A 13356-nucleotide genomic window follows, 5' to 3' on the forward strand; every position below is an offset into this window, starting at 1 on the left:
TAGATTTTTTTAAAATGTAAGATGTTAGTGTTTTTATTTGTATTTGTTTTCCTTAATGAAAAAGTAATTTCAGTTTTAGTTTATATGATAGTTTTCATTAACTATAATTACCTTGATTTTGAGTCATTTGTGGAGCGGTCTAAGTCAATTTAGTCTACTGATGTCATTTCATTTTGTCTTTTCAGAGACGTGTCCTTTTCGCAAAGACAATTTTATGATGCGTTTAATGATCCGCCATTAACTGTGAATCATCAATTATGCATTGTGACGCAGTATAAAATGTCGCCCTTGAGACGCCAAATGTCTTGGAAACAGGAAGTGATGTCTCGCTCGCTATCTGTGCCACTGGGTCAATGCGTAAGACGGGAAGTCACGCCAACGTCATTCATGTTCTTCCTTGTTTTTCCAATGTTGGCAAAGCAGGTGACTGGCGGGAGCAACTGTGCCCCCTGGTGACAAGATTGAAGGAGTGCGTGACACAGGTGGTGGACAAGGCCAGGAGAGCCGTCACGTCACCTTTGTGCTATTGCAGGAGGCCGCCTGCAGCATCCCGCAAGGATTCTTACTGCAGCAGAGGAGAGACGTCGTCTTCAGTCAGGCTGTGAGTCAACAACAACAATTATGAGAGACGTACTTAAACAAATCAAAAAAAAAAAATCTATTACTTTAATTTGACTTGAGAAAAATGCATGAGTTGATTAAATACAAATACAACTGTACAAAACATGAATACAATAAATTATGGACTATTTTAAGTTAATCAAAATGAAATCAAGTTCATTTAAATGGGAATGAAAAAACTGTAAATTTATTCATGAATGAAATCAAATGCATTTGATGAAACATGAAGTAGAATAAAAAGGTTGGTTAAAATTAACTCGAATAAACTAACTTGGATTGCATAGAATTAAATTATACTCTGAATTAAATATCTATTATCTGAATTGCTTATCCTCACCATATAAAGATAAGGTAAATAATAGAACATGGAGCCAGCCATACTTTGAAATTATTCTGCCTGGGCCAACGAGACATGCATGTGCTCCTTTGCTCCTGCAGGGGGCGTCATATATTTTCTCTCTCCGTTTACTGCACTTTGTATTTTATGGGAATCAATCATTAACTCTATAAGTTATCGCTTCATTGTTATATAACCTCTCATATCCATATCTCTGTGGACAGACACGTAATGGTGCTAATGACCCAATATGTAGGTTGATAAAGACTGTAAACGTTCCGAAAACCAAGCTGCGCACCATGGGCGACCGGGCCTTCTGCCATACAGCCCCTACACTGTGGAACTCCCTCCCCGACCACCTAAGAGCACCCCAATCCACTGACTCTTTCAAAACTGGACTTAAAACTCACCTCTTTACCTTAGCATTTCCGTAATTTCTCTCGTATCCTGGTTGTCGTCCAGTTGTTTTATACTTGTCCTTGTTTTGTTTTCTTGTTTTTATTTGCCATGTAGCACTTTGAGATTCCCCCGAATATAAAGTGCGTTATAAATATAATAAACGTCGTTTACTGGCATGTGTGTTGTCAGCACGCACACGTTGTAAAGCAGTTTACTGGCGTGTATGTTATCAGCACACGGCCTCCGTGTTAACAGTAAGGACGTGTTTTGCTAGCATGCAACTCGGCTGTGCTAAGTCCATTTTCTGTTGAAACAACATAAGACGTTGAATCAGAACTCGTGATTATTTGACACAAGAATCACCGTTTTTTGTGTGTGATGCGAGTCAGTGATTGAGCATGTCTGCGTGTCTGTTTCCGGTTGTGCAAACAAGCATCCGTCCGCTTTGTGTGTTGGATTCATAAAAGCAGCATTCGGCGGATTAATGAAAAATGTTTCCTTGTCAGCATGTCATTAAAAGGCACGCGTGTGTTTGTGCACACCAGCTGGCAGTGTTGGCGTGCGGTTTCGTCATGCGCGTCTACGCCGGAATGCAGGACAAAGGCTTTTTGAAGCAGCTCCACCTGGTCGGCCTGGTGGCCCAGTTTGAAAGCCTGCTCAGCACCTACAGTAAGTTCGCATGTGGAACTAGCGGCCTTGTCGCTGAGTCATCGCGCTAACGTGGCAACGTCCCAAGGCGAAGAGATCGGCATGCTGGAGGATATGGAGGTGGGCGTGGCCGACCTCCAGAGGGTCGTGTTCAAGGTGACCCAGGCCAGGACGGACCACCTCAGTGACCTTCAGCCCGTGGTGCGAGGCAGGCGGTGAGACTCGGATCTGTCGCGTCCGTGGACTTTTCCACGTGAGTATTGATGTTCTGATGCGAAGCTTTGCGGCTGTGCTCAGGGACCACTTCACCGTGGAGGTCCCACTGCCAGGCCCCGCCTTCCAGAACATGCCTGAGGAAATTAAGGAGGGCCAACCCCTGCGTGTGTTTCCGGTGCTTTTTAACGTGGGCATCAACGAGCAGCAAACCATCGCCGAGAGGTCAGCGTAACTCCCCCCCTCCTCGAGCTACCACCTCGATTTGAAAACCATCTATCTAATCATCTATTGCCTTGCAGGTTTGGAGACATTTCCCTTCAGGAGAGGATCAACCAGAAGAACTTTGAAACGCTGGAGTGTTATTGCAAAACGCTGAGTGAAAAGGTGCCACGTGAATGTAAGCTGGCTCAGTGCTTATCACCAAGGGTGCGGTCAGACGGACCATGGGAGAGAGTTTTCACTCTCACTTGCTTTGCTCTACAGGTCTACCATGTTTCCAAAGTCAGACTGACATCAAGGAACTACTTGAAAGTCTGGGCCAGAATGTAGTCGCGAAGCGGAGGAAGAATGTGGAGATTCTGTGGAGCGCTGCGGCGGTGAGCTCCGACCGTAAATTTCCTCTTCGCTAAATAAAACAACCCTTGCGTTGCATAAGCCCCCGCAGCTGGAATTTGATGCAGAAAAAGAAAAAGTCACATTTGAGTATGGAGGATAATCAGCACACAATCTGCTGAAATGAGTTGAGACAAAAGTAGTGATTTGATGCCATCTTGTGACAGTGCAGTGCCAAGAAACTTAAGTTGGAATGAGTTGGGGGCACTTCATTTAGACATACGTAGTGCTTTGTCACCATTTTGTAACACCTATTTGCCAAGGAGCAATGCTGAAATTTGTTGAGGAGCTTCATTGAGACAAAAGTAGTGCTTTGCTGCCTTCCTGTGCCAAGGAATTAGGTTGAGATGAGGGGCTTCAGTTAGGCGAACGGTAAATAATGCTGGCCCGGTCCATTTGGGAAAGTCCGATATCAAACCCTCGGTGTTCAAACTCTTCCCGGCCCCGACGTACTTAACTGTCTTATTTGCCGCTATCCAGATTTGCCGGCGTCTGAACGGCATCAGGTTCACCAGCTGCAAAAGTGCCAAAGACCGAACGTCAATGTCCGTCACGCTGGAGCAGTGCGCCCTGCTGCGTGACGAACACCAGCTCAGCAAGGACTTCTTCGTCCGCGCTCTTGACTGCATGCGGAGGTAAGGCCTTCAGAGGCATCGTCTTTATCATCAAGCCGTAAGCCCCGCGCCTGCTCGCTGCATTCCACCACCGCCCACACACACACACACACACACGAGTGTTTCCATGGATACACATCCCAACAACAACAATGTAACAACTTCAGGCGGTGTTTGTAAACTTTTGACGAGAGGGTTCAAAACGAAGGCGTTTGCTTCGGCTTGGTTGTGTTGAGGAATGCTCGGAATGCGCTTGAACGCAATACCTGGCCCGCTTGTTTGTTGTTTTTCAAATCAAACTTAACCCCAAAAAAAAAAAAAAAAACATAACAAAAAGTAGATCAGCGATAAAGACCTGCTGGGCTGGTTGGCATTGCTTGGCGTCCGCAAACCTCAAGTTGGACTCTCGTCTGGAAGTAATTGATAGCTCGGCAGGTGCGTTGGGTGCGGAACAACAAGGCATCATTTTTTTTGTCCCTACGAGGCTTGACAGAAACCGTAGGACTACATATAGACTCTCTTTTGCGCCAGTAGAGTACGATAAATGACGTGGGCAAACCAGTTCATCTCCCTCAACACCTCAGATGAATTTCAAGGCTCTTGGACCAAAAACGGTGCGGATATGTGAGGTTAAGGATGTCAAATTTACCAAAGCCAAATCCTCGAGGGTACAACCCATCACAAAATTCATTTTAGGAGGGTTTTTATCCGCTAGCCGAAATAAAGGGACAGTTGACATTTTTAAAATGGCGATAAACGATGACTCGATCGCCAAGATTGATGAAATTTGATTGTCGATGAATCGATTTATTTTGAAAGTTCTACAAGGAAGATCTGGTAGATGTATACAGCTAGCTAGGACAGTTGCATCCCGCATGCCGCCTCCCTCCATCCGTGCCGTATTCATTCCATTTCCTCCATCGTCTTCCTCTCTTGCGTGTTGTCTTCATCGTCTCAAAGTTTCCCACTAACCTGGCTTTCTCTCTGTCTCTCTCTCTGCTCGCAATTGGGGTGGGGGGGGCGTGGACGTTCTTCCTTTTCTCAGTCGGCTGTCTCACGGAGAATTGGGGCACTGGGAGGACCCCGAGGCGGGCGCGGCGGCCGAGAGCAAACCGACGTCGCGTCACTTTTACCCCATCGCCCTGCTTCTCGTCAGCTCCCACCTACTGGTCGTCTGGCTCATTTTAAGTCTGGTTTTTCTGCTGGCAAAGTATCAATAAAGCTGCTGACAACGACCACGCCTTTGCTCGCTCTCTTCGCCGGCCGCCCTCGCCATTCTTCGACTTTGTCTTACCGCTCATTCACACCACTGAAAATATCCGATATATCGTGGGAGTGATTTCGCTTGTGAGAATTCCTGAAGTGCGGGTGCACTTTTTTTCGTGTGTACGACTTGTGCGTCAGATCGTGTCAATTGTGTATGTATGTGTTCCAATATGTGAGTGCGTGTGAGAAACTTTCACTTGTGCGAGTAGTTTAACTCACAAACCGAATGAATGAAAAGAGGCCGTAGTTAGCATGCAGCTAACTCAAATAACCTACGTTATGTTAGCTTCAATAGCGGTCATGCTAGTATTAGCATTGGTTAGTCCACTAACACTGCAAATGAAATTAGTCAAGGTGCTAAAATGCAAAATAACTTGATTTCACTTCTTGGCAACTTCCCATCAGGCGGAATTTTCCGGATTGGCAACCTCCCGCGCAAGAAAGTCTGACTAACCAACTAAATAAATGAAAACAAATTGTTGTTAGCTTTAAGCCTCGGGAAACTCAAAAGCAACTTTTTAGCTTTTTCTTCCCGTCAGGCAGAATTTTCCCGGATTGGCAACCTCCCGTGCAGGAAAGTCCTTTTTAAGAATTTGGAACGGCACCACGTGGTTCCACACTTAAACACTCCCTTAAATGGGTTGTAATCAGACTTGTGGTTTGCGAAACGTGCAGCTGAGGAAATTCCAAACGTCGGCAACGCCAAGTCGGTGTCCCCTCTGGCCTTAGCGACGCCTTCCAAGAGGACTGTTGTTTTATTATCTGACGTCAAGGCGGCACCCTCAAGATTGCTCACTTAGACGACTTGAGGCTCGCTCACATTTTGTGGACAAAGAAGAGTTCTTTGTTTTTATTTTTTTGCAGCTTGCTTTTGCTTGTAGTTATTTAGTTTCCTTTTTTTTTTTTTTTTTAACACATTTTTTGCTGTAGTTCCAGAAGCCCACCCACCAAAAGTGAAGCGCCACATAAAAAGCACATTTTGGCTCAAATTTGACAATTCTGAGGTGACTGTCATCATCGTTGTTGTTGCATTTGGCTGTCAGAGAAGGCTGCCGCATGGAGAACGTGGAGAAGAACATCGGCTGCAGGAAGTACGCCTTCAACATGTTGCAACTGATGGTCTTCCCAAAGTCTTACAGGCCGCCCGAGGGCTCGTACGGAAAAGTGGACACTTGATCGCATCGTCCCACGAGCAGCTTAATGTGTCATACGTGTCATTTCTTAAAACTGTCCAAGAAATATTTATTTTTTCTACAATAGTACTGACGTACAAATGATGTAATTTGTTGCATTTAACAAATAAAATCTTTAAATGTTCCCACTGTCTTTATGAGCTTGTATTATTGCGCAACCATAGAGTGGACTTCAACATATTCGACAAGTTGCGCAAATCACTTTTCCCCATTGATATGAATGGAAATTACTGTGCCCTGAAAAAAATCCAACAAAAAAATTTACCATGTTTTTAATAGGCAAAATAGAACTTTACAATATTGTAACATATATATTAATAATAATTCAAAGGAATGTTAAGAAGGCGGCTCGGTGGCGCACTGGGTAGCACGTCCGCCTCAGTTAGGAGGGTGCGGGTTCGATTCCACCTCCGGCCCTCCCTGTGTGGAGTTTGCATGTTCTCCCCGGGCCCGCGTGGGTTTTCTCCGGGCACTCCGGTTTCCTCCCACGTCCCAAAATCATGCTTGGTAGGCCGATTGAAGACTCCAAATTGTCCCTAGGTGTGAGTGCGAGTGCAAATGGTTGTTTGTCTCTGTGTGCCCTGCGATCGGCTGGCAACCGGTTCAGGGTGTCCCCCGCCTACTGCCCGTTGACGGCTGGGATAGGCTCCAGCACTCCCGCGACCCCCGTGGGGACTAAGCGGTTCAGAAAATGGATGGATGGATGGAATGTTAAGAATTCAACAGTCTGCAGAATGATTTCTTGCCTTAATTCACCTTTGCCACTAGGGGGCGCTACAATGTATATTCAAGTATATACATTTATACAGAGAAAATAACTGCTCAGTAATCTGGATTGATATTTTTTCACAGAGTATTGTGTGGCTACATTTTTTTTGTGTTTGCATTAAGCTTGCAGATGGTCAACTCAGAACGGCCCGTTGAAATTTCAGGATGAACTGCTGAACTTGAATGCTCTCATCCCATTGTGCAATGTTTTGATGCTTTTTTTTTTTTTTTTGCAGAACTTGCTGTCCATTCAGCATATTTTGACTTGGTACATTCATTTGTTTTAGCGATTAGCATATTTTGGGCTAACAACATTCATTTCAGTTCAGTAGCATATTTTGGGGTTCGCTATACATTCATGGCTGTTTAGCAGTTAGCTTATGGTCACTTTCAAATATCACCTGCCGGGCTTGCTGATACCTCAAGTCCATCCACATTAGAATACTTCACATATTTTGTTCCTATTGTTATGGAGAAAACCAAAACACACTCAGAAGTTATTCACATGTACATACTTTGCTGCAAAAGTAGTTGGACAATGACGTTTTTTTCTAGGCAACATTACAAAATAAAATAGATTTTTGTTATCTCATTAAAATAGTATTCATTAAGATAAGGACTTGTTTGAGGCTCCTGCGATGAGGAACGTTTGCTTTGGAAAACAGTCATTGTCCAAAAACGTGTGGACCTCACTGTACATATAAAGACATTTTTAGTTCCTGCAAAGTATGACATATTTACATCTAGTGTTGGGCATTAGTGTTTGCCAATGCTTGCAGGAGGGTTTTAAATCTATCCAGAAAAGTTGTGATGTTCCCGAGTGAGTGCGCCTCGCATGGTGGACAGTTGACCTGCAACTTAAAACAAGAGAACATGTCTTTGTTACAATCCGTCTGTTTGTTTATGTTTTTAATTAATTGTCCATTAATCAGTTATCTGAATTTCATTCTGCCAAAATGATAACTTAACCTTGCATGCATATATTAAATTAGCTTTATGCATGAAGCGTCAATAAAGATAGCTAATAAAATACATAAATGATTTTTTTTTATTTAATCACTGGCATGTTGTGGGATAATGTGCTGCTACACTAAAGGTGCGTAAATCTAAATTTTGATTGAAAAAAATATATATAGGATCCAGTGCACGTGACTCACAGCGTTGCTTTCATTTTTCAGCATGTCGTTGAAATTGCGGATGCAGTTGGCGTAAATGTTGTCCACGTCAACTTCCTCTTCGTCCATGACCATTACGAGCTCCATGTAGTAACATTTGAGGGACAGATGATGACACTTGGCCTGTGGGAGAGGTTTGTACATCAACAGGGGAGCCATAGACTAATCATAGCATTTTGGAAGCATTTGGCTTACTCGAGTTTCATTCATAGACGGAGCGTACAACATTGCGCTGGACTCCTGAATGGGCAAAAACATTTTGATTTCACTTGATGGAATAAAAATGAAAAATGTCATTGGTTGTGGCGAAGCGTGATAAGCATAACAATTTGTATACCTTTTGCTCACCTCAATGGAGGGTTTCAGCCTGCTCAGGCACAGTTGCAGCTGTTGCGACTCACCCGGGGACAACGCACATGAAGTCGAAATGAGGAGGCTGCGGAAGGAACAGTGAAGACCATCGTTAAGTTACAAACATTTTGTTTCATGCTATCAAAATGAATATTCTGGTGCTTTCAATGTATTTGATGTTTTATTTGATTGCATGCAAATAGTGTTGTCAAATGAAATTATTATAATCACTACAAATGATTAAATAATCATAATTGGCCCAATTTTCTTCCAGCACTGGTTGACTTGATGTTTGTTTGCATAGGAAGCGAAGCGATGCTACACTGCTGTCGTCGTACCTCAGCACAAACACACAAAGCCACACCTGAGTTGTGTGTCTGTCCCTGCACAGGTGAGGGCAGAGCGACAGCCGGGTGCCTGCCTGGAAACAACACGGACGGGTTAGTGCACAAGTTCAGCGTCAACGCTTCGCCGACACGATATATGAAAAATAAATGACGGCACAATTGCGTGCTTAACACGGATGATTGGCACAGATGAATATCTTGGCTCTGTTCCACACAAACAAACAAAACTAATGATACCTTTTTGTTGTTTTTGTCGTGACAGATTGATGACACTCACCTTTTCATTGGCACAATCAAAGTGATTTATTTAACCATGGTTATGATTGCGAGAGGCAGCCATGACCTTTTGTTAACTGCCATTCGGTTGCATCAGAGGGAACAAATATTTAAAAAAATAAATGATAGTCATGCAATCCAAGCAAAATAATATGTATTCCCAATTGAAATCGATGGAAAGGCAAATAGGTCAAGCCTCCTCCCATCAAAAATCTCATTTGTTTTCTAATATAGAAAAATATGTAACTTTTTCATGTTGTACTCTATAAAAACAATGTAATGTCACAATTATATAGAATATAAAAAATAGTTTATGAATCATAATTCAATGCTCCAATCAAATTCATTGTGGTGCTTCTTCTGGTCTTGGCCACCAGGAGGCAGTGCAGCGCTGGACAGTCATTAAGACAAAGTTAGACTTCCTCTTCTGACTGCAAGTGACTCTAAAATACTGAAATGTTTGTCATTTTTTCAGAAAATGAAGAATACATGCCTGTGAATATTTTTATATTATATGTCTACCTGTCAGTGCATCGTTTGTGTTCAATTAGCTATTGCTATGTTGGTATCCATCATTAGCATGTCAATGGTGTTAGCATTAAAAACAGGTTTATATCGAACAAAGCTACATTGGTGTAATTGTTTTGTTCGATGTTTAGCGTGACAGTAAACATCGACTGGGAGTGGCAGTAAATACCTTGATCAGCTTTTTTTAAGAATTATGGCAGTAAATACCTTGATCAGCTTTTTTTAAGAATTGTTCACAAGTATTTTTAAAGCGTTTCTCGTGGGTGATTAAGAGAAATTGGCGCCGCACAATGCTGTTGCAGGTGTCAAAGTCCAAAATGCAGATGACTGTGTTTAATATCAAATTCCTTGGAATTCAAGGAGACATGTTTAGGGCAAGCGCAATTTCTTTTAGGGTGATGCTGAGGGAGTCAAATGACTTAGATTGACATTGTAAGGTTACGCTTCCGTAATGTGTTCAATGAGTGGAGGGGGCAGTTTCCAAAAGACACCAAGCCATTCGAAAGTGAAAGTTATCGCGGACTTTTCCTGTTGTGGTTATTAGGAAGCTGGATTGGAAAAGGCTGCGAGCGCACGCCTGGTTCACCGCCCACACGCACAAGTTATTACGCCCGATACATTTTCGGTCAAAGTTCAAACGACGCGCACGCACGAACGTAGCGTTGAAAATGAATTGAGTGAGAAGAACACAAAAGTCATCTTACCGTTCCGCAACTTATCAGGTGGAAAGGGACGAGCTGGCGCGCCGTCATGAAGCCGCCGTGTGCGCCGTGCTCGTGTGGCCACAGTCAATGCAGCATGTCGCTCCGGTGCACTGCTGCAGGACGGACAGGGAGGGAGGGTGGAGAAGGTCGTGCTGGTGGTCTCCGTCAGGGGGTAAAAAAAACTAAACGAAGCACACCGGGCAGAGAAAACAAAAGGTTGCACATTACACGCACAAGCTCAGTGTGGAGTGAACGCCTCTGCATTCGTCACGAGGGAGAGCGAGAGAGAGAGAGGGAAGTAGGTGAGAGCGAGGGGGAGATAGAGAGGAATATTCAAGTGCTTCTGATTAACTAGTTGATGTGACGACAGAAATGGCAGGAAGGCTACTCGAAGATCTGAAAATTAATCAGGCTACAAAATCACAGGAAGCTTATTAGAACGGCTGAACTTTATTTTGGAGGCACTTTAAATGATGGCAGGTGTCCCCTGACTCCCATTGACCAGAAATTTAAACGCACATTTTTCCCCCTCAATATTTTTTAACATTTAAGTTGTAGAGGTTATAGGTCATTGCGTCACATTAACCGTGGATTTTTTTTTTTTCAAGCGTCACAAAAGGGTTAGGGGTGTGTCGACTTTTAATATTCACTTTGTTTTTTGTTGGCTGTTGACCTTAATACTTTGGATGTGTGGTTTTGCAGAAATAATTGGTTTGCTTGAAACACACAATTGGTTTATTTCTGTGCTAATTCATTTTATTCAGGCACCGTCCTAACATTTGACAGTGAGGTCAAAAAGTTGTTAAACGAGTTTGAGGGTGTAACAAAACCACCATCTGATTTTCATTCAAATCTTGTTGTCCCGTTTCAGACTTTGGCGGCTGCATCTAATTTAAGAGCGGCCATTTCTTCCTCGCCCTCGTCTTCCTCTTCCTCCTCTTCATCGTCGTCATCTTCATCGTCATCTTCCTCCTCATCGTCGTCGTCGTCGTCATAGTTGCGTCCTCCGCCTCCTGACGCGATGTTCTTCCAGTAGCTGTCGTAGCCCGACGCTCCGTAGTCGTCGTCATCGTCGTCGTCAGCGCCGGCCTGGCGTCCGAATTTCAACGTGCGAGCTGCGGCGGCAGGAGAACACGGACACATGATGTTCATCCACAAGCCTAGAAGTCAGTTGGGGCGTTTTTGGGGACTCACTTGACATGCTGAGGTCTTTGGTCTCTTGGGTCTCGTGGCCACACTTGGGACATGGCGGCGCCTTCCCCTTCTCCTGCTTGAACACTTTGCTCTTAGCATGGTCGTCACAGTAGCAGGCCTGTCGGGACAACAACAGCTTCTAATGCCAACTCGGGTGCCACAGCGGAAAAAAAAAAAAGTTCGGGGGACTTTTATTCATGTTAAAAGTTGTTGGATGCACTGATTAGTGTGAGTGGACAGGGTAAACTTCCAATACGTGACACAAGCCCGCCTCCTCGAAACAGGCTAATGTGGGATGGATGAAATGTTCATAGATAAAACGCTGCAAAATAATCACTGAAAAATAATTCAGACAATAAACCCCCTTCGAAATGTATCAAATATTCACAAAGATGCACAGTATGGCTTTCTGCACAGATAAGCAGAGCTGCGCCCCCACCTTACAACGCAGGCACGAGTGCTGGCCCAGTCTGTTGCAGGAAACGCCTATATTAGGAGACAGAAAAACAAAGTCAGGTTACATGTAGGCCTATACCTGCACACCAACCTTACTAATATAATGACATGCCTTTTCTTTTAAATATTAAGCAGAACCAGCACAGTGACTCACACTTGTATGTTTCGGCTTGAAGGACTTGGCAGCTGGCCTGGTGCTCGAATTGATCATCTTCACAAAGAAAGTTTTGACAGAAGGAGCAGCGAAAAATACGCCCGCCTGTGGGAGGAATGGAGACTGTGAGGACGACGTGGCTTCATGGAGGTCAGATTGTCATGTGGGGGGATTGGGGGCGGGGTCATCACCGTGGTCCCACACGCCGCGTTCGCACTCGATACAGTCCGCCTCCGTCAGAGGACACAGGCAAGCGTGAGTGCTCAGGCATTTCCTGCTGTGGCACACCCAAGCTTCACAGAAGTCACACACTGCCCCCTAGTGGACAAAGGTACTCGCATCACAAGAACAAAATAGTTGCAAGTTCAGCTATTCTCGGAAGTTGCATTTACATCAAACTTTGTAGCGCATGAGTGACACATGCCATGTTCAGTAAAAGTGTTTTTAGAAAATATTGGATTAAAAGTACAACAATTTCGACACAATTGCAGGATGGACTGGCATTGTCAAGTATCGGTATTTGGGATCGGTAAGTACTTAAATGTAAGTACATGTATTTGTTCCGGAAAAGTTGAATCTGTCCATCCTGACATTAGTGGCATTTTTTTTTTTTTTCATGAATTGTACGATCTCAGGGGACATTCCGTGTTGAGAAATTTGCTTCCAACTTACCACCATTCCCATCCCGGTGCTGTAGATCCCTGGGTGTTTGATGACGCAGTCTGAAGTCTTCATACATTTGGTTTTGCCTTGTAACAAAAAGAACACCCCCCCTAGAACACAACACAATAGCAAAACTGTGAAATATTTGACCCTACTTCACTCACCGCAGTGTGCACATGTAGGAAGTTTCTGTACAGCATTGCAGAAGTAACAGAATGCTCGGTTCTTCTGTTTTCTAGGGAGAGAAAACACACTTAGCACTTTGACTAGCTGGGCTACGTTGCTGATTGAAATACTCACCTCTGGCATTTATCACAATCCTAAATACAGTAGCAAGGAGAAAAAGGGATTAATGGTTGTGGCACTAGAAATGGAGAGAATAAGCCATAATGGCATGTCACCATGTTGACGTTGCACGGGTGTTTAGCCAAGTCCACCAGGTCCCGGTTGGCTCGGCTCTGTTTCTCTCGTTCCTTTCGATTTTCCGCCTTTTTCCTGGCACCTGTCTTCTTTTTCGGCATTTTGGCACCCGGTTGACAGCAATCCTTGACGCGAAAGCAACAACAATATTCAACTCTGTATCGCCAATACAATCCTCTAAACAAATATGAGGGATCTAATTGACTCGTCTAGTACCAATACTCAACTAATTCAAATTGTTACCAAAGCTGGTCGGGAAAATAAGTTTGAATTGGACGAGCCGTACGATGTGGTTGCGACTAGCTAATAACGTGACGAGAAATTACATGCGCAAGTAAAATTAATTTACTCCAACTAAAACGTTCACATTTGGAGCCACAAGTGCGTTGCTAGTTGGTTGTTTTAATGGTTATG

General features: G+C 43.9%; 2 protein-coding genes across 2 annotated transcripts in view; one reads left to right on the forward strand and one right to left on the reverse strand.

Annotated features, from left to right (window-relative positions):
- inpp4b (inositol polyphosphate-4-phosphatase type II B) overlaps window positions 1-6034 on the forward strand; it is a 78124-nt gene extending 72090 nt beyond the window's left edge. Inside the window, 9 exon segments of the mRNA XM_037256796.1 lie at window positions 424-506; window positions 509-601; window positions 1903-2026; window positions 2094-2220; window positions 2303-2443; window positions 2521-2618; window positions 2705-2817; window positions 3314-3468; window positions 5757-6034. Coding sequence (XP_037112691.1) covers window positions 424-506; window positions 509-601; window positions 1903-2026; window positions 2094-2220; window positions 2303-2443; window positions 2521-2618; window positions 2705-2817; window positions 3314-3468; window positions 5757-5889 — 1067 coding nt within the window. The 3' untranslated portion in view covers window positions 5890-6034.
- A 4751-nt stretch (window positions 6035-10785) lies between these two features.
- On the reverse strand, window positions 10786-13072 carry znf330 (zinc finger protein 330). Its single transcript, XM_037264898.1, has 9 exons — window positions 12924-13072; window positions 12823-12842; window positions 12687-12757; window positions 12532-12608; window positions 12051-12177; window positions 11860-11964; window positions 11689-11735; window positions 11250-11367; window positions 10786-11170 (listed from the first exon to the last, which is right to left on the reverse strand). Exons 1-9 carry the CDS (start codon window positions 13041-13043, stop codon window positions 10923-10925), a joined length of 933 nt encoding a protein of 310 aa, XP_037120793.1. The 5' UTR covers window positions 13044-13072; the 3' UTR covers window positions 10786-10922.
- Window positions 13073-13356: the final 284 nt, after the last annotated feature.

The sequence above is a fragment of the Syngnathus acus genome, chromosome 1 (genome assembly GCF_901709675.1).
Source record: "Syngnathus acus chromosome 1, fSynAcu1.2, whole genome shotgun sequence".
NCBI classification, from domain to species: Eukaryota; Metazoa; Chordata; class Actinopteri; order Syngnathiformes; family Syngnathidae; genus Syngnathus; species Syngnathus acus.

Coding starts and splice junctions, on each gene's coding strand:
- znf330 (XM_037264898.1), bottom strand. CDS start 13,043: ATGCCGAAAAAGAAGACAGGTGCCAGGAAAAAGGCGGAAAATCGAAAG. Junction 12,609..12,686: donor TCCTACATGTGCACACTGCG/GTGAGTGAAGTA, acceptor TTTTGTTACAAG/GCAAAACCAAATGTATGAAG. Junction 11,171..11,249: donor CAAAGACCTCAGCATGTCAA/GTGAGTCCCCAA, acceptor CTGCCGCCGCAG/CTCGCACGTTGAAATTCGGA.